Source organism: Argopecten irradians, chromosome 3 (genome assembly GCF_041381155.1).
Source record: "Argopecten irradians isolate NY chromosome 3, Ai_NY, whole genome shotgun sequence".
Taxonomy (NCBI): Eukaryota; Metazoa; Mollusca; class Bivalvia; order Pectinida; family Pectinidae; genus Argopecten; species Argopecten irradians.
This window is the reverse complement of record NC_091136.1, coordinates 5,168,225-5,194,081: the sequence shown is the minus strand read 5'-3', so window position 1 is coordinate 5,194,081 and position 25,857 is coordinate 5,168,225. Positions and strand designations below refer to the sequence as shown.

The following is a 25,857-nucleotide window of genomic DNA, read 5'->3' as shown; positions in this document are numbered from 1 at the left end:
CATTTCCATTTTCTGCAAGTTTCCCACAAATACAGCGGCTGAAAATCTTTTCTCAAAAGTAGTTTTTATTCGCAGAATCAAATTTAAAACCGTCATTTGCAAAGAAAAAAAGAAAAACTCGCTGTAAAGATAATGGACATCATCCTTTGATATCAGATCTTGTGAACTACGTCATCGACTTGGTAGTTTTTATATCAGATCTTGTGAACTACGTCATCGACTTGGTAGTTTTTATATCAGATCTTGTGAACTACGTCATCGACTTGGTAGTTTTTATATCAGATCTTGTGAACTACGTCATCGACTTGGTAGTTTTTATATCAGATCTTGTGAACTACGTCATCGACTTGGTAGTTTTTATATCAGATCTTGTGAACTACGTCATCGACTTGGTAGTTTTTATATCAGATCTTGTGAACTACGTAATCGACTTGGTAGTTTTTATATCAGATCTTGTGAACTACGTCATGGACTTGGTAGGGTTTTTTTTATCAGATATTGTGGATTGGATCACCTGCTTAGTAGAGATTATATCAATCTTAAAATAGTTATAAATCACCTCCGTATAGTTAAGATATTCCGTATTTGCACGTTACAGAATTATCTGCCATTGCGGGTAGGTATTCATTGTGACGTCATGGGTTTGGAGTGTAACGTCATACTTTTCGGAGAAAATTACTTAGATTGCGCTCACAAAATAATGACATCACCATGGATACCTAACCGCGAGGGAGCTAACTCTGTAATATGCAAAGACGGAATATCAGATGTTGTGGACTTGTGAACTGTTTCACTATTTCCATTATTTTAACCAGACCAGGTAAAACAGGCCCTGGAGTATGTATATCGTGTGGAGAACAGCCAGTGTACGGGGGGCACCGAGGAAGTCCTTAATCTGTTCTTCAACAACTCGGCTTGGAGTGTATATACGGGCCCCGCTATTAGAACAGCTAACTTCCTCACCGAAATTCTTCTACAAAACGGAGACCTCCTGTCACTTACGGACGAAATTCTCTTTACTTTGGTTCGGAACAACATCCATGGCGATGACGTCATATTCGGTTCCGCCATTGCCGTGGAATCTGGTGTGACGCGATACGATTCCTTCTGTCCTTATGCTTACAAGAAAAACGGAACAGTGTTTGCACATGACATCGCTATAAATTACAACTATAAGTCTGAAAGTACAGAGTGGTATCAAATCCTCAAGGTCACAAACTGGGAAAATGTTACCAGGACTTTCGACAAGGTCAGATACAGGTACGTCACTGTAAGTTACCTCATGATCATTAGCCCACAGATTGACAGTAACTGGCCTTCCAAGTGAATGCAGAATAGGGTTCTTTGATCAAACAGCGTACAAAATGTAGTTTGGATGTAATAATTATCTCCGTTGTAAAATTAATGATCGTAACTTGATACTCGCACTTTTATTTTTTGTTTAATGTCTCTGTTCAGAATTTATTAAGAAATTTTCTCCAGAAAATGATTTTCCATCGATTATTCCGACAAGATAACGTTTCATTAACCTCTGATGGAAGCTAAACTGTACCAGGTAAATGAAATTTACAGATCTTTTCTCATGCGCTCGGTTCTAGAAATTTGATGCGCACTGCATGATACAGGCTAACAGCTTTAATGAGTTTATTATGACTTCCTCTCGAGGGATAAGAATATGCTACATGGGGGTTTCCTTGTGTTCTTAGACATTCATTAAAAACATGTTTGGACTTATTATCCTATTTTACGATACGTCTATAGCCCACTGGAGCTTCACACTTGGTTATATATGAGGCAGACCAAAGCAAAGCCACTGACGCTTTTTTTTTATCTTTTACCATTATTTCAGAAAGAATATAAGACTTTTTCATATGTGGATATGAAGGAATAGGGATATTCTACCCGAGGGCCACAAAATGTTGTAAAACCCAGGGTTTTCCGAGGGTTTTACAATATTTTGTGATCCCGAGGTTAGAGTATTCCTATCCTTCATATCCACGTATGAAAGAGTATTTTCTCTCATACTTCGGCGTTAATTGCAATTTTACTACAACGACTTTCTGTCATTTTGAAATGAATTCGAAAAAAATGTGAATTAAGATCATTTCTCCATATATGATAATTGCGTGATATTTTCATCGCAAATTCTATTGTTTGTACTTTTTAAAGTAAATACAGCATAGTTTCTGAAAAAAAGTAGTTATTTTGTTGACGCTGTGACGTCACGAAGCTTTATTGCATGGGTGGCCGTGCAATACAGCATCATGAGGGTGTTGCCCTGGACCAGCCAGTATTACACGTGTAGGTATGAATAAAAAAAACTATTCCGCGGTTGAACATGCCAAACGATTTTTCAATGCGATTGTATTTCGCAATTTTCATTCAAAACGCTGTAATATTCTTGGACGTTATGTAATGTTGTTTTTCGTGATGATTATTTTCACAAATTCTGAAATAATGTGAAATACGGAAATTTTACCCTAACGCGAAAATAAGTTGGCTACAGTACATGGTGCACAGATCTAGTTGTAGTACTGAGTCTACCCAATATATTAACGATTTTATACAACATATAGGTCCATCAAAGTGAGAAAATCGTATTTTCGCTATTTTCACGATCCAAGTACATTTTCGACAGTTTATCTTCCCGAATTCATATCTACATCACTTATAGGAATTTCCGTTCAAATTCTTAATTTGCAAACGCTAATCGTCGCGCATTTATTTTGATAAATCGCGAGGTTTAGTAGACACGAAAGAAAGGTGGGTTATAATATAGCTTCATACTCGATAATGGATTACCATATTATATTCATTCTTCATCAAGAAATAATTTTTGTTTGAAACAGGATCAGGGTAACTACATGTTTTCTTATGGAGATAAATCTAGATAATGTTAATCAACTTTTATTTGCTTGCGATTTATTTTCGCGAAATTCGCGATCCAAGAAAATTCGCGAAAGCTTATATTCGCGACCTAACATCAAAATCATGATACTGATTTATACTTACCTAATATGAAGGTGTCTTTGCACCTGAAAACCTTGCGAATTTGTTTGCAAGCGTATACCGAGAATTGTGTTGTTTCTGTTCTACAGGTCAGGGAATGTCCTGTTAGAATCACGTGACATCATGAAGGTACTCGCCAAGCTAGCTGACGGTCACTGGACCAAACCCTACTTTGACTGTGGAGGCGGCGACATATGGATGGTGACCTACTCCTCACCATTGTTTTACTACAACACAACAATGGAAACATTGTCATTCAAGTAAGCAACATACTGTACTCGAGTTATTTTCACGGCAACTAAAGTAATATCTGCCATAACAAGGCGAAAATTTGGTGAATTAAATTGTCTTCAGTAATCTATTAAAAAAACAGCAGGTTTAAATATTTAGCTGTGTAACTCATTCAAATGGACAGACAACCATGTATGATGCCTTATAAACATTTGTTACAACGCAAAATTTATGCACCATAAAAGTTTGTGTTTATGCTTTATGTATGTTTAGATGGAAACATTGTTGCATTATTCACATTCATAGCAATTACTAATAACACCATAAAAAAATAAAATTTGAAATGAGACCACAATTTGGCTTCTTGGTCTGACCGCAATTATCTAGTCATTTCACTGCTCTGTAGATGTTGTTATAATGATATTTGGCAGTACTGTCAAAATTGTTTTAGCTCTTATTTGTAAACGTAAAATTAAAACCGTGATTCGTGAGCATGAAAAAACGGCACATATAACTTTAATTTACCGTTTTCATGCCGAATGGCCTTTTCACAGCTGTTTTAATTTTGCCAGTTACAGTTACTGCTGTACTTATAATTGAATCTTTTTCGTGGAAACATATTCCCACGAATTTTAATAACCCGCGAATTTCGCGAAATGAAATCGCACTCAAATATAAGTTGGTTTTCAGTATTAATGGTAAATACTGTAAACGTACTTGTTTAGCGGTATATTTTTAAGCGGTAGTTTTATTTTAGCGGTATATTTATTTTAGCGGTATATTTATTTTAGCGGTAGTTTTATTTTAGCGGTATATTTATTTTAGCGGTATATTTATTTTAGCGGTAGTTTTATATTAGCGGTATATTTATTTTAGCGGTATATTTATTTTAGCGGGAGATTTATTTTTTCACGCAATCTTTGGAGCGTTTTCTAACAATAAACAAAATACATTTTTTTAATTAACATCATCTAAGGTGAAAATAAGTTCCTAAACGAAATATGAGACCTGTTGTCGCAGCGTAAAATCGATTATCAATGATTTGTAACACTAGTTACTATGGCGCGACTGTTGCTGTGAACTTGTTTCTCAGTACATTTCCTTGCTACTCGATTACCGTGCCTATCTGATTGAACAGATTACACGGCTTCTGAAGTCAGAACGAACGGATTCCCATGTACAATCTCCATATCTTCATTTTGTGGCCATATCCCGTGACTTGAACGTTGTTGATCCTTCGCCTCTTCCCAAATCTATTCTGCTTCGATAACCTCTCTTTATCTGTATGATCAAAATGAGATACACACAATGAATGTGATCATTTCATTTACACGACTCCTATTATATCCTCCTGCAGAGTTGGATGTGTTTGTCCCTGATCCTGACGGCTTTTGTAATAAACAAATAATTGTGTGATGTACACGCTGACAGCTACATACTTATATATATCAGCAATATCCTTTGTAACATTTGTCCTTGTCTCACTAGTAACACCATGGTTACCTGTCGCTAATTGGTTTATATCGAAATGACCTATCATCATTACCAAATTAATGTCATATTTTATTCAATACTATGTCCGTTTAGGCGTCATATATAATCCAGAGTTGACTGACCGAGATTTTTTTAATTTTCCCGTGTGGATTCGGTATATTCAATGTTCTAGACGAAATCTGTGGCATATTCAACCACTGCTCTCTATATATATTTTTGATTCACAAGAATTAAAAACCAGGTACCATCCCATATGATTTTTGATACCATTTTTCAACGTTGGTATGAACTCTTATTTTCAAAATTCAATATCATAAAAAATAGTATAAGATATTTGGATTTGTCAGAAGAGAATTATTCAAAGAGAGACATTTTGGTTAGTTGGTATACATATTGAAAACTGCAAATGTTTTAAAATTAGAAAATTTCAGTACAAAGAGTAAAACAATGGGGAAAATGGGACGAACAAAAAATGGAGTGTTATATATATTTCAGGGGCGTGGCGACAATTGATATCGAACTGACAAATATTGACATCAACCAATGCGACCCTGATGACAGTCGGGCTGGGGCGCTGGATGTATTCCGGGGCACCCACAGCTGCATGACAACTACAGAGGTATTATTTTGTGAAATAATGTTTTGTCGTATTTTCAAAAACATCTTTTTTTGTGTGGGATAGTGACATTAGTATTGTTTTATGAATATTCTGAACATCTAAATCTTTGGATAACGGAAGGGAAACGAATTAAACAATATTAAAACATGAGAAAGGAAAGTGAATTATTGTGTTAGCGATGATAAGGTATTGGATGCCATCAACACTATTTTTACACTAGTGGGCTCAATCTATCATTAACGTAATCAAAACATCATATTGCCTACATTCTATGAAAAAATTATTAATAGGCGTGATATTTTATTTATTTATATTTTTTGGCAAATAAATGACTATTTGCGTGTGCCAAAAATGTAAAAAAAAAAATTTCTGTGAATGTTGAAAATAACATATTATAAAAAATATTATAAATATCCAAATAGATTATTTCAAATGCAAATAACCACCATTTATATAATTGATTCAACAGTTAAAACACGAAATATATGTACACTGTAGCAATGGGAGTTATTCAAGTGTTTCAAAAATTGCAATACCAATATCGCAAGTTCATAGCATTTATTTGAAAATTGGAGAAATCAGAAAAAAAAATCCAAAATATTTGATTTTCCGAAAGTAGAATATCATAATAACACAATAAAATTTTTCAAAATAACGAGGAAATGATATGAATGCATGGGAGCAGATCACAACTGTTACAACAGGTCTACTGTATAGTTACTAATGTTCGCGGGGTTTAAATTTCGCAAAATTCGCGGATCCTTGACTTGACTTTAAACACATTGTATTGTCATAAAAGGACAAATGGATTAGGCACAAGTTATTTCAACTTAAGAAGCCTTCTCCAATCAACATGAAATATGAACAGGTGATGACATTCATACAATAGGTATAAATAATAATTGAATTAATCAGAGTATATAATAACAAGATATACTATATATTATAAAATTATGTAATGTTCAAAATCTTTTGCTTGACTTATAAATGATTGCACAAGTTCAAATACATGACAATTTATTTAAAAACCCAAGTTTTCATTTCCGTAAAGTAATACATTTACATGTATATTTAGATCATTTAAAAATTTGGAGCATGTCTGTACGGGCAGAAGCATAATTTTGACATTCAAAAAAGAAATGATTTGCATTTTCACAAGTGTAGCCACAAATTATACAAATAGAAATTGGGGCCAAATTTACACGGAAAATGTCATCTTTTAGAGAACTACACTGATGTCTTAATTTAGTATGAATAATATTGAATTTTCTTTCTCCATAATTAAAATAACATGGTCGACTAGTAGAAATAGGTTGGGGAAGAGCTAGTTTACAGGAAGGAAAAGTAGTGGGAAAGAAAATTTTGTTGTAGTAGATAGTCGGTAGTTTGGAATTTGGAAACTTTCACTGTTTCTTTAAGTATACGGATTATTACAGCCAAGTGTAGGAGGTAATAAGTTTGATAGATGACTTTGAGTCATATTGTTGTTTTTCTTATATAGTAATTGTAGCTTTTTATCTCTTTTGTCCGAAAGGGGTTCGAAATCTGTTTCAAAATATAATGATTCATTTCTGGTATAACAAGGTAACCCGGTAATAATTTTAGGTGCTTCACGCTGAGTCCGCTCTAATTCATCTGAATCAGTCTTACAGTAAGAGCATCCGTCCCAAACTTCACATGCATATTCAAGAACAGATAAAATAAAAGACTTACAGATTCATAAAAGAGCATCACGCTTTAACATATATTTGATTTTCCTCAAGATATAATTTTTTTTCATAACTGATTATAAATTTCATTGTTGTGATCAGATCATTTAGCATTTTAATTAAAAATGACTCCAAGATGTCTATGAAAACTACTAAAATCTAAAAAAGTTCAATCAAAGATTAAATCCAAACAAGCTTCACGTTTTTTTTGCCCATCGATTTAATTTATCTAAATCCATATTTAAAACTGTTTCTATTTCACGACATGAGGATGATGACTTTATAAGGATAGTGCCATCAGCGAATAAACGTGCTGTTGATTGAAGTTCATCAGCTTAACCATTTATATAAATAAAAAAAAGAAAAGGTCCAAGAATTGAGCCTTGAGGGACAGCTGCTCCTATCATAAAGATATTTTATGTCTTTCACTGGAGTAATTTTCTATCCAGAATAATAGGTTACCCGAAATACAATATGATTTTAATTTAATTATAAGACCTTTATGCCAGACTCTGTCAAAGACTTTAGAAATGTCACAGAATATTATACAAGTATGATAGATGATCCTCTAGATTTAGACAAATGTTATGGTATATTTCAATTAATTGGTATACTGTTGAATGACCAGGCATAAATCCGGCTTGAAACTGGTAAAATAAATTATTTTCAAAAAAATAAGTATGCAAGTGCTTAAATATTACCCTTTCAAACACTTTCCCAACAGTAGAAAGAAGAGAAATGGGACGATAGTTTGATATAGAATGTCTATCTCCTTTTTTAAAGAGAGGCATAACTTTAGCCATTTTCCATACATTTGGAAATATTCAGGTAGATAGAGAAAAATTAAAAAAGAACCTCAAGAGGTTTACAAACTGTATCAGCCGTGTATTTAAGCATATGGTGACTTATACCATCTTCACCTGAAGCTTTTCCAAGCCTTGAATTAATTAAAACATCACAAATTTCATTAGAAGTAACAATAAATTATTTAAAACACTATTAGTTTCATATATAACATAGACACTTCACTGTCGTTATCATCAATATAAGTAATACTACAGAAATATTCATTTAATAAATTTGCCTTTTCTTTATCATCCACAGATAAAAGACCAGAAGTTTGGTCTATAAGAGTGGGAATAGATTCTGACCCTGAATCACCAATAAGTCTATTCACAAGTTTCCAATCATTTTTCGGATCTCCTGAAGAATAATAATCAATAAGATCACCTATATTGTCGTAAAATGATGACTTTGCAAATGTTTTCATGCTATTAAATTTTATTCCTCTGTATTTCAATATAAGATTTGTCCCTTGGATGTTTGGAATTTATGGCAATTTTTCTCAATCTATCTCGGACTCTCATATTTTTCCTCAAATCAGAATTCATTCATTGCTTATCCTTTGGCATAACAGTAACATTTTTATTCGGTATGCATACATTAGCAAAATCAAGGAAAAATTTGGGTAAATTGTACACTAGCAGAATCAACTGATTCGCAATTTGTAAAAAAGAGTATTCCAATCATGTTCCCTAATTAAATTATTAAATAGTGCAACATTTCCGGATCCGGATCCACCCACATTCGCGAAGTTTAATACCTCGCAAAATTCATAAAAATCGTTTCATTTATTATAGCCTGTCGTCTTAATTAAAGGCTTCTAAATTAATTCGCGAAAATAAGCCCCCGCGAATAATGTCAAACAGTAAATCGTGAAATAGATAAAATAGGCGTTTAAATTAAAAAAAAATGTCTTGTTTTACTTTACAGTGTGTATTCGAGGCTGGACTAGGATTCAAACGAGGAGCATATAAATGTGTGTGTAAGCCCGGGTTCTATTTCCCTGTAACTGATGCAACAGTCAAGTTTTTCAGTGGAATCGAAATAGAACGTCTTTACTCAGAAAACAACACAGCTGCTATGGATGCCATGCGCTGTAAACCATGCGCAGAGGGATGCGACACATGCGTAGACGCTTCGCCGTGCCTTTACCAGAGTCAGCTTGCTCTACGACTTCCGGTTCTTATATTCACGATTGTCACCATGATCCTAATTATGGTTGTTGCCTGCATAACCTTCAACTTCCGGTTTGAAATGGTAACTAACAAACGACAGACCTCGGAGCTATCCCAGCCAAATGTTATCATTTTTAACGCGTTGAACTTAAGTTTGCGCCAGAATTCAAGCAACAGAAATCCTATACCAAAATAAATCGTTCGTTTTATTGTAGCTTTAATTGAAATTAATAAAGGAAAACGGCGCTATAAGGAAAGAGGTTTTGAAGCATTCATTGGTAACTGGAATCTTAATTGTTTACGTCATTTTATCAACATTATATTTCAAATTTTCCATAAAATCCGATCAGAGAAAAACAGTGAATTGTTTACGTGATTAAGTGACTAACACTTATTTACTAAACATCAAATTGGTTTTATTGCTAAAAGACACCTACAACAATATGGGGAAAAAAGTTAGAAGCAAAGATCATTCCTTCCTTAAACGTCATCATTTAATGCGACATTTTGAAATACGCCACTAATTTTAGCATGGACATGTGTGTACATTGAACTTCTAGTTTATTAACAAATTATATAAAAATCGTTGACACGATTGCATTAATATCAATATGATGCTCCACCGCCGACAGAGCATAAACGATACTCATCATTAGAACAATAATTGATGCCTACGTGTGTAAATACATGTATGTCGAATTAACACACACAAAAATATGAAATAATATATTGAACTTTAAGAAATCAGTACTTCATTCCATATATAATATAGTGCAGTGAAATTTTCTTCGGAACGCAATTAATTATTTTCAATATTTTGAAAATAAAATTAGAAGCTTAAACTTGACAATTGTAGTAATGGTGTAAATTAAGTAACTTTTGTAACTGAATAAAAATACTAATTCGGCTTCTCCTGTTTTTTGATAGAGAAAAAGTACCTTTTGTCAGCAATGGAGCATCTTTAAGTTCATGACATGCTCTATTGACATGGTCTTTTATTTGGTTGATAACTTTATGGAACAAATTGGTCAATCTTGACTGAGACTATTAAGTAATATGTGTGTTACAGTCCCAGTGGGGATCATCTCTGTTATCTGCCACACCGCCATGTATAGTCTAATGTTTGTCTTCGATTTGTTGACAGGCCATTAAAACCGGAAGTCCTATATTCCTACTAATCATGTGTACCGGAAGTATATTGATGTGCTTGAAGGTTAGTAACAGCTAATTAGCTGCACATTACTATCAAAGGACTTCATCAAAGAATGTACGAAATAAATGATCCGGCTTCTCTTTCGTTTATCTCGTATAATACTATTGATCACGAGATTTAAATATCCTTTTTTCTTGTTTAAGAAATAAATGTAACATTAATTGTAATGGTATCCATACAAAATAGTTTTTGGTTAATAAAATCATAAAAGCGTTTCAAATATCTCTGCTCTAATTAAACCCTAATGCTGCAGTTTTTGTATGTTTTAACAACAGCGTGGGAAATTTATTGAATTGGAAAAGATTATCTTTAACTGATTGATTGAACTAATAGGCCTCTTTTATTAAACTTTTTGAAAGTATGAAGAGTGCATTTTCCTTACAGTCAGTAACACCTCTTTTGAGGATGGTATAAATCAAATAACATCAAAATAAATGTATATATTTCAATATTTAGCTTTGGTATTGTTTGATTAGTGCTTTAGCTTTAGTTTACCGTGGGCTTTCCCGAAGATGTTAATTATTTTCACGATTTCGCCGAATATTTAGATACAAAACAAAGTTTTCGCAAAACTTTGACATACGAATTACGAAACAACATGAAATTGGTATAATATTTTATTCATGTGTTTATATACATATCGTTACAATTTTATTCCTGACAATTTCAAAGTTTTCAAAAGTTTTTCAAAGTTTGAAAGAAAATTGCTTAGTTTTGACCCGATGTAATATAGTAAAGCCGGTTATTTTCGCGGACCAAAATTTTCGCGATTTGATCTCATAACGAGAAAATTATAAGTTAGCAATTTTATATTTTCGCGATATGGATTTAAGGGTGATATCATTCAACCATTTTTCAATATTTCGCGGATCAAATTTTCGAGATTATAGAAATGTGCCGCGAATTCGCGAAAATGTCATCCCCACGAACATAACCGACTATACGGTAACCATATACACCGAACAACATATTTTGATCTATTGGTTTCATAGCCATGTACACAGTATAATTTATTTTGATCTATTGGTTTCATAGCCATGTACACAGTATAATTTATTTTGATCTATTGGTTTCATAGCCATGTACACAGTATAACTTATTTTGATATATTGGTTTCATAGCCATGTACACAGTATAACTTATTTTGATCTATTGGTTTTATAACCATCGTCATAGTATAAATTATTTTGATCTTTGGATGTTGTAAAAATATACACAGTATAAATTATTTTGATCTGTTGATATTGTTACAATATACACAGTATAAATTATTTTGATCTATTGATGTTGTATCAATATACACAGTATAAATTATTTTGATCTATTGATGTTCTAACAATATACACAGAACAAATTATATTGATGTATTGGTTTTATAACCATCGAGAAAGTATAACTTATTTTGATCTATTGAACAGATGTTCGTGACGTTCTTCCATGCCACCACATTGCTGTGTATTCTAGAACAATGGCTATTCCATAACGGCTTCGTTCTGATGTATGGCGCACTGCTACTGAAAACATGGAGGTAACAATCTCCCATTCTCATCTTAATTGGCATCCCCGATATTCCAGGGGTTCTGATCACCTGCGATCTCTTCACCCCTGGACTATTTTATAGTAAAACTGGAGGCAACAGAACAGGTAATTTAGTCCTTTGATGTACATCAAAAGAGTCGTATAAGGTGCACTGTGAATGAATGTGTGGCTTTGAAGTTGAGCATCGTCTCTCTGTAGTCTTCAAAGGAATTCTTTTCAGGCCCGTGTTTGGTTCAGATTTGTTCTCTGAGCTGTCTTCGGTTTTACTATGATATAGTCCAGGAGTGCAGAGATCGTAAGTGATCGGAACCTCTGGAGTATTGGAGATGTTGTATTGGGGACTTCACTGACTCGGCTTTCATCTTCACACAAAATTACATAGAAACGTATTTATATTTTATGTGGTGTTTTTTTATTATTATTTCTTCATGGCAGTAACAGCGATGATATTCATTGTTTAAAGTCTTCTTTTGAAGTTGAGTATACTAAAATTTGATGATTGAATGTTGAAACTGATCATAAGTGTTTTAAAAGTTGAGTTCCTGCGTTTTGCGCATCATTTTTGGCAATCATATTTCATTTCTTTTATTTATTGTTTTATTTTTATTTATTTACTTTTTGAATGTCTGGGTTGTATTAGTTATGAACTTATAAACATTAAATTAGTAGAGAAAATTGAAGTATATGAATGAACTGATTTGTTCATTTAGGTATCATGAAACAATTATGAGAAAGTGATATCTTTTTTATAATGAGACTTCGAGTGATTTGGTATATTTTAGATCAACCTTCTTCCGCGGTCACTAAATTTCGCGTTTCCATTTCAGATCTTTTCGCAGATTTGAAATTGAATTGAAATACATTTGAACATAATTGTGCGAGAATTTTGAAATGAAAATATTGATTTCGCGGAACTTTCGCGAAATTACTTGGATCTTGATATTTCATAAGTGAAATTCTCTCACTTTTATGGCGTATATCAAGTATAAAAATCGTTCCAGACTACGTTTTCCTTGAATCGTTAGACAACAATACACGAAATTCGCGAAAATAAATCGCACAGGAAAGAAAGATGGTTTACAATGTTTAAAATAAACAAAAAACTCATAATTGACTTAGTAAACAACAAGGATACAAAATATAAACTATGCATGCAGAGACTAAAAATTAGCGCATATATACGAAAACCTAGCATTAAAATATCCAACAGATAACGCCACATTATAAAAGTTTCATTTTACAGAATATCAGTAATATTCCGGGTAGGTCAACTGAAGCGGGTGTATCTACCGGACAAGGTACTGCTACAGAGGATGATTCCGTTACTCGGGGTCACAGTAGCATATCTGACCGCCTGGACAGCTTCCGAGTGGCCACGTGTCGACACGGGAATTACTGTTGGCAAACTCAAATTCAAAGTGTGCGTAGAAGGCTGGTGGTCGTATGGAATGCAGGGAGGTATGGTCTGATCATTAGATACAAATCAAACTGCTAAAGTGGTTAAAAGTACGATGGCAGATTTCTGCCGTCGAGATGTCGTCTTACGACCTGGAATTATTATGTGAACAAGTACATTTGGTAAGTCGACATAGTCTTCTGTTAATGTCGACTTCTTCCTTTATTATTTCGATATAATGCTTTAATTATGTCGACATTATGAAGTCGTAAATCGGCAACTCGATGGCAAAAATATGCCGCTATATCAAATATGCAATATGTAAAATCTTCTGTTTTCCAATCACCTCGCTTTTTGGTGATGCTTTCGGTTGGTTGTTGAGACATGTTTATAGAGGAAACGGTGAGCGTTCCCTCCTCTACCTTTTTTAAAAATAGAAGACCACTTTCTGTACCTTTTGATGATAGGGATGGTCGTTTCAGATCCTCTAGGATTCTTGTGAAACATCCCTCTTCCTTTATCTTATAGTCATTGATAAAATAAAATTCTGGTTTCCAGTCTTTGTACCTTGCATCGTTTTGGTTGTTTGAATACTAAATTGTAGTGCCGTAATCGGAAATCGAGAATGATATTTGCTAAACGTTTGATTGTAATCAAGAGTCCAATGGTATTGGACTGTATCAAATGTCTTTGAAAATCGAGAGCAGCTGGGTTTGCTTTTTTCAGCAGATCTTTCATGGTGACGACTAAATGTGTTTCATAAGAACGTCTAGAAAAGGATTTTGTTCCTAGACGGAAATTTACAGATGTTAGCAATGATGGCCTTGTTGTTATTTACCAAAATGCATGCGGCCGGTGTTAATGGTAGTGTTATATTTAAATTTTCTGATCCATGATTGTCTCCCTTGTTCACACGAAAACGGTTCCATTGTAATGAGCATACGTTTTAAGAACATAGAAATATATTGAGTATTTCTGTTAGGTCGTGTGAAATCTTGTAGGATTCTGTGTAAGATAATGTGGGGTCTTTATGATTTGGCTTTGCCGAAACATTACACGACCAACTATTTAATTGCTATATGTCGGAAGAGAAAGTTTTCTATTTTTGTCATGTATGCAGTATTTAATATGTACTAGTATTTTATGAATGGTCTTCTGTGGTGAAAACCGACTTCAGTAAATATAACAAAGTTCTGTCTTGCCTCTTCTGCCAGTTGTAAACGCATCTTTAATTACTGAAACTCCACTGTTGTCATGTCGTCAAGATAGTATATGTTGTTTCTTTTCTGTATGCCTTTGGCTGAAGTTTGACTGATATAATTTCATTTTGTATTTTCTAACTATTGTTTACATCATTTTTAAACGTCTATTGATTTAACACTTATTGGTCTGCATTGTTGTCATATAATCGGTAATAGGTAATTCATAGCATACCATATTGTTCGTGCAATCGATTCCTGGATTAAAATATGTGTATTTTGTCACTTGTGGTCAAGTGTGGTCAAGTGACGATGTACAAGTATCTTTGTCCCCTACTTTATTTAACACCTGTTCAAATATCAGTAAAGAAGCTGAAATTCGGGGCTCAGTTGTTCAAAAGGTGATTAGAGTAATCACTTGACTATTTAAATTTCCCATTTACATTTGCGGCATAACCTTGGATTATATGCTCACAAAAATCAGCAAGCAAGTAGAAAAATAAGTTTTAATAATTTTGTAAAAAATAAAAAAATAAATGTTGATATAATCTCAACTTTGAAAATTATCATTAAATTGTAATTATCCTAGACACGTTTTGAACAACTGGGTCTTGGTATCATTTAAATAAACAAAACGTAATAAATTTCATCATCGAGAAGAAATATTTAATGTAACTGATCGATGTTCTTTTCAGCTGAGGCGATCATGCTTCTTGTAGGCGTATACTTATGTTTTACCGTTCGGAAGGCACCAGCTCACTTCAATGAGAGCAAGCATATTACGTGGTCCACATATAACGCAATTATCCTCGGCACATTTCTGGTCATCGTCATGTGAGTCCCACATATTCACCTCGCTTTCAGATGGGTGTCATGTGTTTTGCGCTCAGGTTTTTTTCTCCGATAATACATTTTTGTATTTTTTTTTCTAAATTGTATAAGTGATGGGCTTTACGTTAATACTAAATCCTTTATCAAGTAACTCAAAAATATGACTTATTAAAAGACATCTTTCTCTGAATTATTTCAAATCCATAATGAATACAAATGATAAAGTCAAAATTGAAGAATTCTGTTGGAAGTTACGTCTTTTAATATTCAATACAAAGTTAATGATTTAGGGAAAAAGTATGCTTGCGGAGAAGGAAATTCGGCGTTAATACGCGATACCCAACTTTAAATTATGTTTTTCATGTTTGTTCGAAAATACTTAGTTGTTGTACTGTTGCAGAGATGGCATTTACAAGAAGTTATTGTCAGTGTGCCTTCTGTAATTACTCTTTGTTAATGACAATTTCCTAGTTAGAGCAAGATCTAAAGGCATAAAGATTGTGAATCTCATTATAGTATATTGATAGTAGCACCTTGTAGTGGAATGTTTTAATAAAAGAAACAATTTAGTCAGGCTTATGCTGTTACATACCACGAAGCAAAATGTGGCATAAATGTATTGTTCTACATTCCTTATGAAACATATAACAAGAAATATTGACAAACTCCGCGTCATTTATTTCAATGGATACCGTTGAAATTCCAAATGGAATAGCAATACGATTAAGAAGGTATAAGACATAAATTAAGCGGTACCAACTACTGAGCCAATACCAATTAAACAAATGAAATACAGAACCACAGAGGAGTTTGTGGAATGATTTTAGGCAAGGCAATTTATGTAAACACACAATTGTAAGAGCGATTTGAGTAGTTCTAGACAAACGGTGCATTACTCCACGTGCAAGGGCCAGGGTTCGGCATACAATGCAATGTGCAATGGCGGACAGATAATATAATTTCCATTAGAACTGATTTGTTTCCGAATAAGTTAATTATTTATCTGGTATAGACTTCCAGAAACATATATACAAAGACAGACTCCTTTGTGTTTTGTTGACAGGCAGGGAGACCTCTAATTTATAGGCATTTTCCCTTGGCTAACTACTTTTAAGTGTGTTCTTTTAAACACGATATGTTTGTATCAATACAAAGTTTAAACATTATATCATGGTTTGATATGACCAATTGATCCGATTAATATGATCAAATCTGATTTTTTGAAAGCATGAAAATGACCAATTTTACCCGGTTTTTCGAAAATCAGACATAAAAATCCAGAAGTGCATTTTGTCATATTAGTATATAAGTTAAATTATTTTTTTATTCTTTCCAAAATCGTTCTCAACCCATCTGAAAATACTGAACTTTTGTAACATATCAAAGTTGTTCTCATATATTTAACTATTTTAAAGTACATGTATATCTTACAACCCTTAAGCATATACAAAGGTACATCTGCCGATCGTAAAAAGAAGTTGCCAATCTCTCTAATACATGTTTCTGAGATTTCTCAGATATAGATAAATAAGTCATCAGTTATGAATCCTTTAATGTCCATGGCGTAAATAAAAATGCATATGAGTAATACGTGAATTTGAATGTTTTGCAGTAATTTTATCAGCAATACCCATTCCGGTCCGGATTACGTGTATCTGATTTATTTCTTACAAGTGCAAGTGTTTGTCACCATAACAACGGCCCTTATATTTACTCCAAAGGTGGGCTATTGATAGACATTTAACAGCTTTCTAATCATTTGTTGATGTATCATATGTACGATCGATATCAAACATAATCAACAAAGAAAACATTTATATGTATCAACAAAGAAAATGTGTACCAAATGGATATACTGGCTCAGTTTACATTATATGTGCCTTATAATGGTGACGTAGTACACATAAATGGCACGGTACAAAAAATTAATATAGCTTTGCATAATGGGGACCTTATCTATAAATATACATTGTATTCCTTTTGTAATTAGTTTGGTTCCCTAAAACATACGGTTAACATCAGAATAGCATATATTGTCTTTTTGAAAAAAAATAGAAGTCATACTCAAAGAGGACCTGATGTTTCCACAATAAATATATTTTATCTACTTTGTTTATTAACACCTCTGTGTCTATGATATATTTTGCAGTTTTATGCTCTCTACAAAAATACAGAAGTTCGTGATCTAGGAACTGAAAGCATGCCTACAGTTACTCACACAGTGACAGGGCGGGAAAAGGTCAATGTTCTCAAGGTCATCAATGCTAGGTCTAATCACATGTCGGTTTCAACTCAAACTGAGGATTGTATGGCACAACATTGGACAGAGAAGGTAAGTGTTGTGCATTGACAATAAATGCCTTTAAGCAACTCTGACAGTTGTTCCTAGACCCCATTGTAAATTTGGTATATCGAGTTGTTAAATTTTATTTTATCTTTAATTTTTTCACTTGGTGACCCTCGATAAAATATTGCTATCCTTAACATCGACATAATCATGAAACAGTCTAATATAATACTGATAGTGTAATGATGTCATCTCTTTTGCCACGAAGTTGCATATATCAAAATATCTAGATGTGTCAAGTGAAGAACAAAATTAAGTCACCATGGCTATAATTGGAAAATCATTTTCTGGACACAAGTGATTCCTATCTGCACTGATTTTCACCGCACAATGTGTATCAAGTCTATAAGTGTATTATTGTCAGCTCAAATTCAATTTATATCGTGCGGGGACCGTGTTACTAAGAATGCTTGATTTTTTCAACATATCAATTGAAGTATGCTTTTAATTTGCACTGTCAATGAAGCTAGTGTTTATGCTTGAAATTCTAAAGAATAAATAACATTTCGTTTTGTTTGTACCTTTTCAGGCACCGTCCAAATTATCTGTTCACATTGGAAGTCGAAACCGTGTTCATCCTTGTACACAGATGATCGCATCGTCCCCGGCGGAAGCATAAATTGCTTGCTTTCCTGATTTGATGACATTTCTGTACTTCCGGTCATATTTTGTAGAATCATTACATACTTCCGGTCATTGTAGAATCACTGGTGTTGTGGACTATTGTCATGACTTTAAAAGTGTTAGAATATAGTTTATTAAAGTTTATTTTGTCACTACCTTAGCACAAACAAAGCTGACTTTACAAATATTGACAAATTTGCTGCTTATTTGTTTTAGAACCATAAAACTAAACAGAATATGAGAAATAATTGAATAAACCTTTTATTCACATAGGTAATTATTCAGATACTCTTAACCAACCATTTTTTTGAAAAAAATTGAATCGAGATATTTTTTTTAATTAAATTGTGTAAGAATGGTCTAAGATATTATTTCGCAGAGAAACGCTTTCGCGAATTTAAAGTGAAGATCGCGAAATTCGTGAAAACAAATCGCACGCGAAAGGCAGTTGGTTTACAGAAGATGGCGTTGTTAATACGAGATATCTTGGACATTTCAACGACACTCCTATTTATAGTGACCACAAAATCATATACAAAATATATCTGACCGTTCTACGTGGCAAAAGTTCACTATATACAAGGAAACCGAGAAATGTTATATTTATAAAAACAAAACTTTATTCAAACATTCAATTGGACTGGAAAAATAACAAATTATGTAATTTCCTATATCTGAAAAAATACGAGAGATACGAGTCATCTCACAGATTTCTTGCGATTCAATTTCAAACTTTAGAAACCAGCATATCAACTTCAAAGAATTCATTAAATACGAGTTTCCTTTTTGACAGGTGCACTACATTCTTGGTGATGAAATTCGATAAGTCAATACACATTAGGATTACAATGCATAAAACCAGATGTCTACATATAAAAAAATAAACTGCACTGATGCTGAGAAATTCGTCTTTAAATTGGAATGACAATGGAAGGTTATCAAAGTATTCTGTCTGTAGATCGAGGAAGATCAGTTACTTTTTTAAAAGAATCTAGGTTACATTTGCCAGTTTTCGTGTACATGTATATATTCCAGATGAAAAGTATTACATGCGAGTAAGATGAGGTGGAAGTGGAATGCAAACCATGCAAAGAACGTCAGTTACTTTTTTTTAAATAATCTAAATTACATTTGCCAGTTTTCATGTACATGTATATATTCCATATGAATAGTATTAAATGCGAGTAAGATGAGGTGGAATGCAAACCGTGCAAGCAGTTAATTCGCAGTGATTATTTTTGTCATTTCCAATATCATCACTTATTCAATAACACCCAAACAATAGCTGATTTGCAGTATACTATTCCTACTGGAGACATTGATGATATTTGATATCTTAATTAAGAACCTAACGCATTTCAGTCGATACTTTTCAATTAACAGAACTGATCTATTGTCTTTCTTGTTCTTAATTATGCACGCGAGAGTTTCTAACATCACTTAAAGTGTTACATCAAAGATTTGTTAAACAATTAATTAAACATTTAATTACGTCTTACTTACATCTCCAGTTACTTAATCCTGAGTAGTTAATAACAATAACAGTTATAATAACCCATAAATGATGCGTTCAGTGCGATATTGTATGACATTAACCAACGTCAGCAGTGTCGTCAATCCAAGCCATAAATCTGGTTAATTAGCGAAAACGAGATACTAGAAAAACAGGTTTCTTTTTTTTGATAGGAAAACGTCACTTCAACATGTCATACTGAACTCCGACTGTAGTAATTATATTTGATTTCTATGTTGTTTAAGACAATAAATCATTCGTGAAACATTAAAGATATTACTATGGTGTTGTTTTACTTTCAACGACAGACTTTTCTTATTTATGCATATCAACAAAGCGTTGTATGGGAATCGGCAACTGAGACCGGAAGAGAATTCTTTTGTCAAGAATGACCTTGACCGCCAGACATTGTAGAGTATGATATTTGACTGGACAAAGCATCAGTCCGCGTGCGTTTATCATTTCCAAGAGTGAGGTATTGTCGATATCAACTAAATCAACGTGAACTCCATATTCTAAAAATAACTCAATGATTTTCTTTGTGAAGAAGTTATACTTTTCAATCCATTTGAGATGACTATGCAGTGGGGTGTCTCTTTTTAAGTCTTGGACGTTGACGTCTGCGCCAGCCTTGATCAGTTCCCGCGTCACACAAAGATCCTCGTGTCGGGCCTCACGTGGACCTACCTCCATGAAATGAAACATAACTTTCGGTTTTCTAGTTAGCGACTGGTGTAAAAGCGATGCTCCATTTACATCACACATCTCCAAGTCCACAAGTCGTTTCATCTGAGATTTGAAGAAAAATTTCTCCTCCGCCGATCTATTATTGACCTTCAATAGATAGATCATATCGAACAGGTGAGCTATGACCTTGTCAAAAACAGAGGAATTCTGTATAAAATATTCAGTATCTGTGTGTTTAAGAAGATAAGCCTTTTCCAAAAAGTCAGCCATATCTCGGAAAACTTCCAAAATTTCTTTGAATCTTGGAATTGCCACACCGCGAAGTGTTTGTATCTGAAACTTCGAACAGATTTCAAAAAGTTGAGATAGTGCAAACTCTTGCATTCTGTGTAGGATTTTATATTTGTTGATCAGCAAGGCGTATACGTAACGTGTCATATCAAACGCCTGGATGAGATTTTCATTATGCAAGAGTGATGTTGACTGTAAAAGAATTCTCTGAATGGTGTCCGAGTTGGTCAGGCCTAGCTGGTCGGACATGATCGATAGAGCAAGACCGTCCATAGCATCGCAGTTCTTCGCCAGTAAGATGAGATCAGAGATGGATCGAGGAACTTCAATATCCTTTCCGAATATTTCCGGAACTTCTTTAAGGGATGAATCCCCGCCATGAAGTTCCGTCCGGATATACATGGATCTTAGCCAGTACTCGTACGCCTCCTTATATTCTCCTCTGCTGGCCGCCATGGCTCCCATCAAGTCGTATACATCGGCCGACTTAGGCGCGTTCGCGTGGATGCTATCCAGTAAAAATTCTACAATATCTGGACTGTATATAAGGACAGCGTATCTTAAGCAATCGTTCCCTTCGAAATCCTGAGTCATGATATTCGCACCATTACGGACAAGAAGCTCAACCGTCTCCAGATTATGTGCTTTGATAGCATGATGTAGTATTGAATACTGGTTTTCTTTTTTATAATTTACGTCTGCATTGTGGGAAATTAAAATTTTACATATCTCAAAATTATCCACAGAATCTTTTAAACACGTGCTCCCCATGGTATCCGGGATGTTTACGTCACCTCCGTTGTTACATAATACCTCTACCAGCTCCTTGTTATTCATATAGCATGCCGCATGAACCGCTGTTGAACCAGTCGTGCAGACAGCGTTAACATTGGCGCCATTACTAGCAAGAACATCTACGACATCCGGTTTTTCTTCAATAGTTGCAAGCCATAGTGGCGCGACTGACATTACCTTGCCACCACAGTCATACATTCCCTTCTTGTTGACATCAGCGCCACAATCCACCACAAAGTACCTCACCATTTCCCCCGTTCCTTTCTCACAAGCCAAAAACATTGCCGTTTTGCCATCTATTTCGTACTCGACGACAGCATTGCGATCTGCTTCAGTTAAACTCTTTAAAGTGTATCTGATCGTTCTAATGTTTTTAGAAGCGATGTTCTCTTGTACAAATGCAGCCAGTGATTCGGTTGTTTCCGGCGGGTCTTCCGTCGGCATTTGATCTTTTATACCGTCTAGAAAGTCTTGGACTACTTTTCGGAAGTTTATTATTTCATCATCAAACTTCGCTGGCGATTGTTGAGTTCTCGGGACTTCCGCTTGTGTCGGTTGAGGACTTACAGCGTCCGTTGACGACAGTTGAGTACTTGCGACCTCCGCTTGCGACGGTTGGGGACTTGCATTGTCCGTTGACGACATTTGAGTACTTGCGACCTCCGCTTGCGACGGTTGAGGACTTGCAGCGTCCGTTGACGGCAGTTGAGTACTTGAGACCTCCGCGACCGACGGCTGAGGACTTGCATTGTCCGTTGACGACATTTGAGTACTTGCGACCTCCGCTTGCGACAGGTGAGGACTTGCAGCGTCCGTTGATGACAGTTGAGTACTTGAGACCTCCGCGACCGACGGTTGAGGACTTGCAGCGTCCGTTGACGTCAGTTGAGTACTTACGATTCCAGATGATTCATGTTGAGTACTTGCGACTTCCATTGACAACAGTTGAGTACTTGCGACTTCCGCTTGCGACGATTGAGTACTTGCGACTTCCGTTGACGACGGTTGAGGATTTGAAACTTCCTTTGGCGACGTTTGAGGACTTAAGACTTCCATTGACGACTGTCTATTAATGTTACTCTCATCAGAGCTTTGATTTTCTGAAAGACCTCCAGCTTGCTCTTCTGGTATCCTGGTGGATGAGTTCGAGCAGTTAAGGTTACGCTGTGCAACCAATGCAATGATTGAACTAACATCAGTCCTATCACCAATTGGACCAGAAGATGTGTCCGGAATGTATGACACTCTTTCCTCAACTTGGCCTTCTCTGTTTGAGACTTCTCCAGTAACATAATGTCCCTCATTCAAAACATCACCCCTATTTTCCCATTCAGGTTTTATAACACTTTTCTCATTTATGGATATTTGTTTAGATTGAGTCTTCAAATTTTTTGTGTTATCGCTTTCATCAGAAGCATCATGTGGTATGGTCTTCAAGTTATTTTCCGTTTTATTTGCTTGGATGCAGCATTCTTTTGCAAGGGTGTCTAGTTCCTTTATTTCATCTGGAGCCTCTACTTCAGCCGCATGTGTTTTAGTTTCTTTCTCGGTATCACCTGCGCACAGTTGTGTAACTGTTCCGGATTTAAATGATGCCTCCGTTTCACGCTTAGGCTTTCCATTTCCGTCTCCTGTATTTCCGTTCTCAGGATTTCTTTCAGCTTCCTGGTCCATCGAATTTCCAATGCTCTGAAAAATAAGGATAACTTTTTAGCCTTTGAAGATATTTATCGATTATATTACAAACCAAATATAAATGTTCCTTTTAATAAAATGCTTCGCTTGTCATACGTGTAATGCAGTTATGAATTTCCCCTCAGAGATGCCTCTGAAACCAGCGCGTGTACTGTTTTGCGCTGTCAGTTGTGAAGGCCTGGTATGCATCGTAGGTAAAAACCGTCGACATTCTTATTTCGGTGGAAGTCTCGGTAAAAAATAGCCAGACTATTACAAAATGCATCTCGGAAACACTATGAATGTCTTATAAAGGAGAGCGTGTCGATAGATTATGAAGGATAGGATTATTCTACCCGAGGGTCACAAAATGTTATAAAACTCGAGGCTTGCCGAGGGTTTTACAACATTTTGTGATTCCGAGGGTAGAATATCCCTATCCTTCATATCCACGTATGAAAGAGTATTTTTCTCTCATACATCGACATTAATTGCCGTTTTACTACTACTACGACTTTCCGCCATTTTGAAATGAATTCGAAAAATAAATGTGAATGCAAATCATTTCTCCAAACATGATAATTGCGTAATATTTTCAACGCAAATTCTATTAATTGTATCTTTTTAAGTAAACGCTTTATAGTTTCTGAAAAAAAGAGTAAAATTGTACCGAGGAAGTAGAATTTTTGTTGATGCTGAAACGTCACGAGGATTTATTGCATGGGCCATGCAATACCGCTTCAGGCGGCATGAGTGTCTTGCCCTGGATTAGCCAGTATTACACGAATAGGTATGAGAGAAATAATTTTTTCTGATTGTCAGAGGTCGTTTCAGTAATGAACTATTTTATTTTTGGACTTAGGATATTTTGTTTACGCCTTTATTAGACATGTCAGTTTTAAGAAGTGGGGTAAAATAGAAGTTTTCGGAGAAAAACACCGACCTACGGTCAGTATCTGTTAACATCAAAACGTGAGTATCACTAACCAAGATGAGGGTTGACTAGTGGTTACATGTCGTCTTTTCATACAGCACATCAAAAAAGTAATACTAATAATTTCCAGTTTGACATGGAACCATAACGAAAACTGACCATATGATTTCGAATGGGCCGTCATAGTTAACGAAAATCGGCATTCCAATTTCAGAGACAATTTAATTATCAATGAACATCTATAAGCATGTAAACAGAATGGCAACTGGCAAGTTTTGTCATTACATCAGCCCAATGGTGCCGTATTAGATATGTTATCTGGCAGCAGTGGGCTTCCGTACACATTAATATCCTCTCGACCACAGCACAGTATAGTATCTTTTTATTTCTTAATTCAAACGGCCGACATTAACTCACAAAAATAAGGTATCTTTATTTTCAAAGAACATCCTGATTCAATCAGATAATCTTTAATTATGTATTTGAAGGCTGCCAACACGACGTCTATTTTTTATAAAACTTTGCATGCGTTTGTATAGACTCGTCATGTACTAACGTCTCCCTCCGTCCTTGCTGTACTGTGGATAGGACGACTCGTCTCCAGACCTAAGTTCATTGTTACATACTACATAAACTATTCCGTATCCATGTTAAATCTAATAGATACATACCTTACTCAGTCGTCGATATCAGTAACTCACAAATCCCATTCCTCCGAATAACTGCTGTTGAAACCCGATAACGTCCGAGTGTTGTTTGCGTTGATATATTTATAGATATGCACGCGAGCTATATTTGTATAGGCAGCAGCTGGTGATGAGGATGTATGCACGTGCGGAGGAGAAAGGGTCTTCTTACACGATACATATCGTATACACGCATATATACACGTGCATAAGCTCACGTGTCTATTGTACGTTGATAAGTTCAGGATACTATTTAATGTCATAAATACAACGTACATTTGGTAGTAGACTAAAGGTTACACATTGTGCACACGGTGTGAACTACGAGTGGACACGGAGTGCACGAGGTTTAGACTACAGGTAGACACGGAGTGAACGAGGTTTAGACTACAGGTAAACACGGAGTGCACAAGATTTAGACTACAGGTAGACACGGAGTGCACTACGTGTGAACACGGTGTCCACTACAGGTGGACATCGTGTCCAGGTAAAATGTCCACTACATCCAGACCACAGACAGACCAGATGATGTGCCACAGAGATATGAGAAAAGATATATTTATTCTGCAGTCTATATGGACTTTGACAGATAGAAATATTTATTGCGATCAGAACCATAATATTTATTGCAACATAAAAATTGCCGTTAATTACTGGAAATCATTCGTACTGTAATGTTTATTGGAATAGATACATATAAAGTAAAATGTATCAATATATATTATCATACAATTTAATTTATAAATAAGGACGTTAATTAGAATTGATAAAAGAAAATTAACTGCGTTGTAAATTAACTGCGTACGGTAAACCACATGCTGGTTATGTCTCATCAATGGATAGTTCCCAGTAAAAACTATTTTTCTTAGCTAGTGATATTTAGTTTAAAGATGAAATTCTTTTTCGTACGCATAAAGTGATGAACTTTGCGTGGAGTAAGATTTTTAGTGTAAGCAAATCGTCGCCAAAGAGATATTTTGATCGGCAAATTAGTTTGATTAAAAAGAATATATTGATGGGCATAAGAAAAGCAAGGACATATAAACAT

General features: G+C 34.8%; 2 protein-coding genes across 2 annotated transcripts; one reads left to right on the top strand and one right to left on the bottom strand.

Moving 5' to 3' along the window:
• The first annotated feature begins 1,146 nt into the window (after positions 1–1,146).
• On the top strand, positions 1,147–18,877 carry LOC138317362 (probable G-protein coupled receptor CG31760). Its single transcript, XM_069258974.1, has 11 exons — positions 1,147–1,260; positions 3,099–3,269; positions 5,230–5,353; positions 8,836–9,162; positions 10,225–10,293; positions 11,712–11,821; positions 13,076–13,290; positions 15,123–15,261; positions 16,871–16,979; positions 17,408–17,590; positions 18,135–18,877. The coding sequence occupies exons 2-11, from the start codon at positions 3,133–3,135 to the stop codon at positions 18,222–18,224; spliced, it is 1,503 nt and encodes a 500-aa protein (XP_069115075.1). The 5' UTR covers positions 1,147–1,260; positions 3,099–3,132; the 3' UTR covers positions 18,225–18,877.
• Positions 18,827–24,963, bottom strand: LOC138317361 (protein fem-1 homolog C-like). Its single transcript, XM_069258973.1, has 2 exons — positions 24,795–24,963; positions 18,827–23,204 (listed from the first exon to the last, which is right to left on the bottom strand). Exon 2 carries the CDS (start codon positions 23,187–23,189, stop codon positions 20,058–20,060), a length of 3,132 nt encoding a protein of 1,043 aa, XP_069115074.1. The 5' UTR covers positions 23,190–23,204; positions 24,795–24,963; the 3' UTR covers positions 18,827–20,057.
• Positions 24,964–25,857: the final 894 nt, after the last annotated feature.

Coding starts and splice junctions, on each gene's coding strand:
- LOC138317362 (XM_069258974.1), top strand. CDS start 3,133: ATGAAGGTACTCGCCAAGCTAGCTGACGGTCACTGGACCAAACCCTAC. Junction 3,270..5,229: donor ATGGAAACATTGTCATTCAA/GTAAGCAACATA, acceptor TATATATTTCAG/GGGCGTGGCGACAATTGATA. Junction 9,163..10,224: donor TCAACTTCCGGTTTGAAATG/GTAACTAACAAA, acceptor ATTTGTTGACAG/GCCATTAAAACCGGAAGTCC.
- LOC138317361 (XM_069258973.1), bottom strand. CDS start 23,189: ATGGACCAGGAAGCTGAAAGAAATCCTGAGAACGGAAATACAGGAGAC.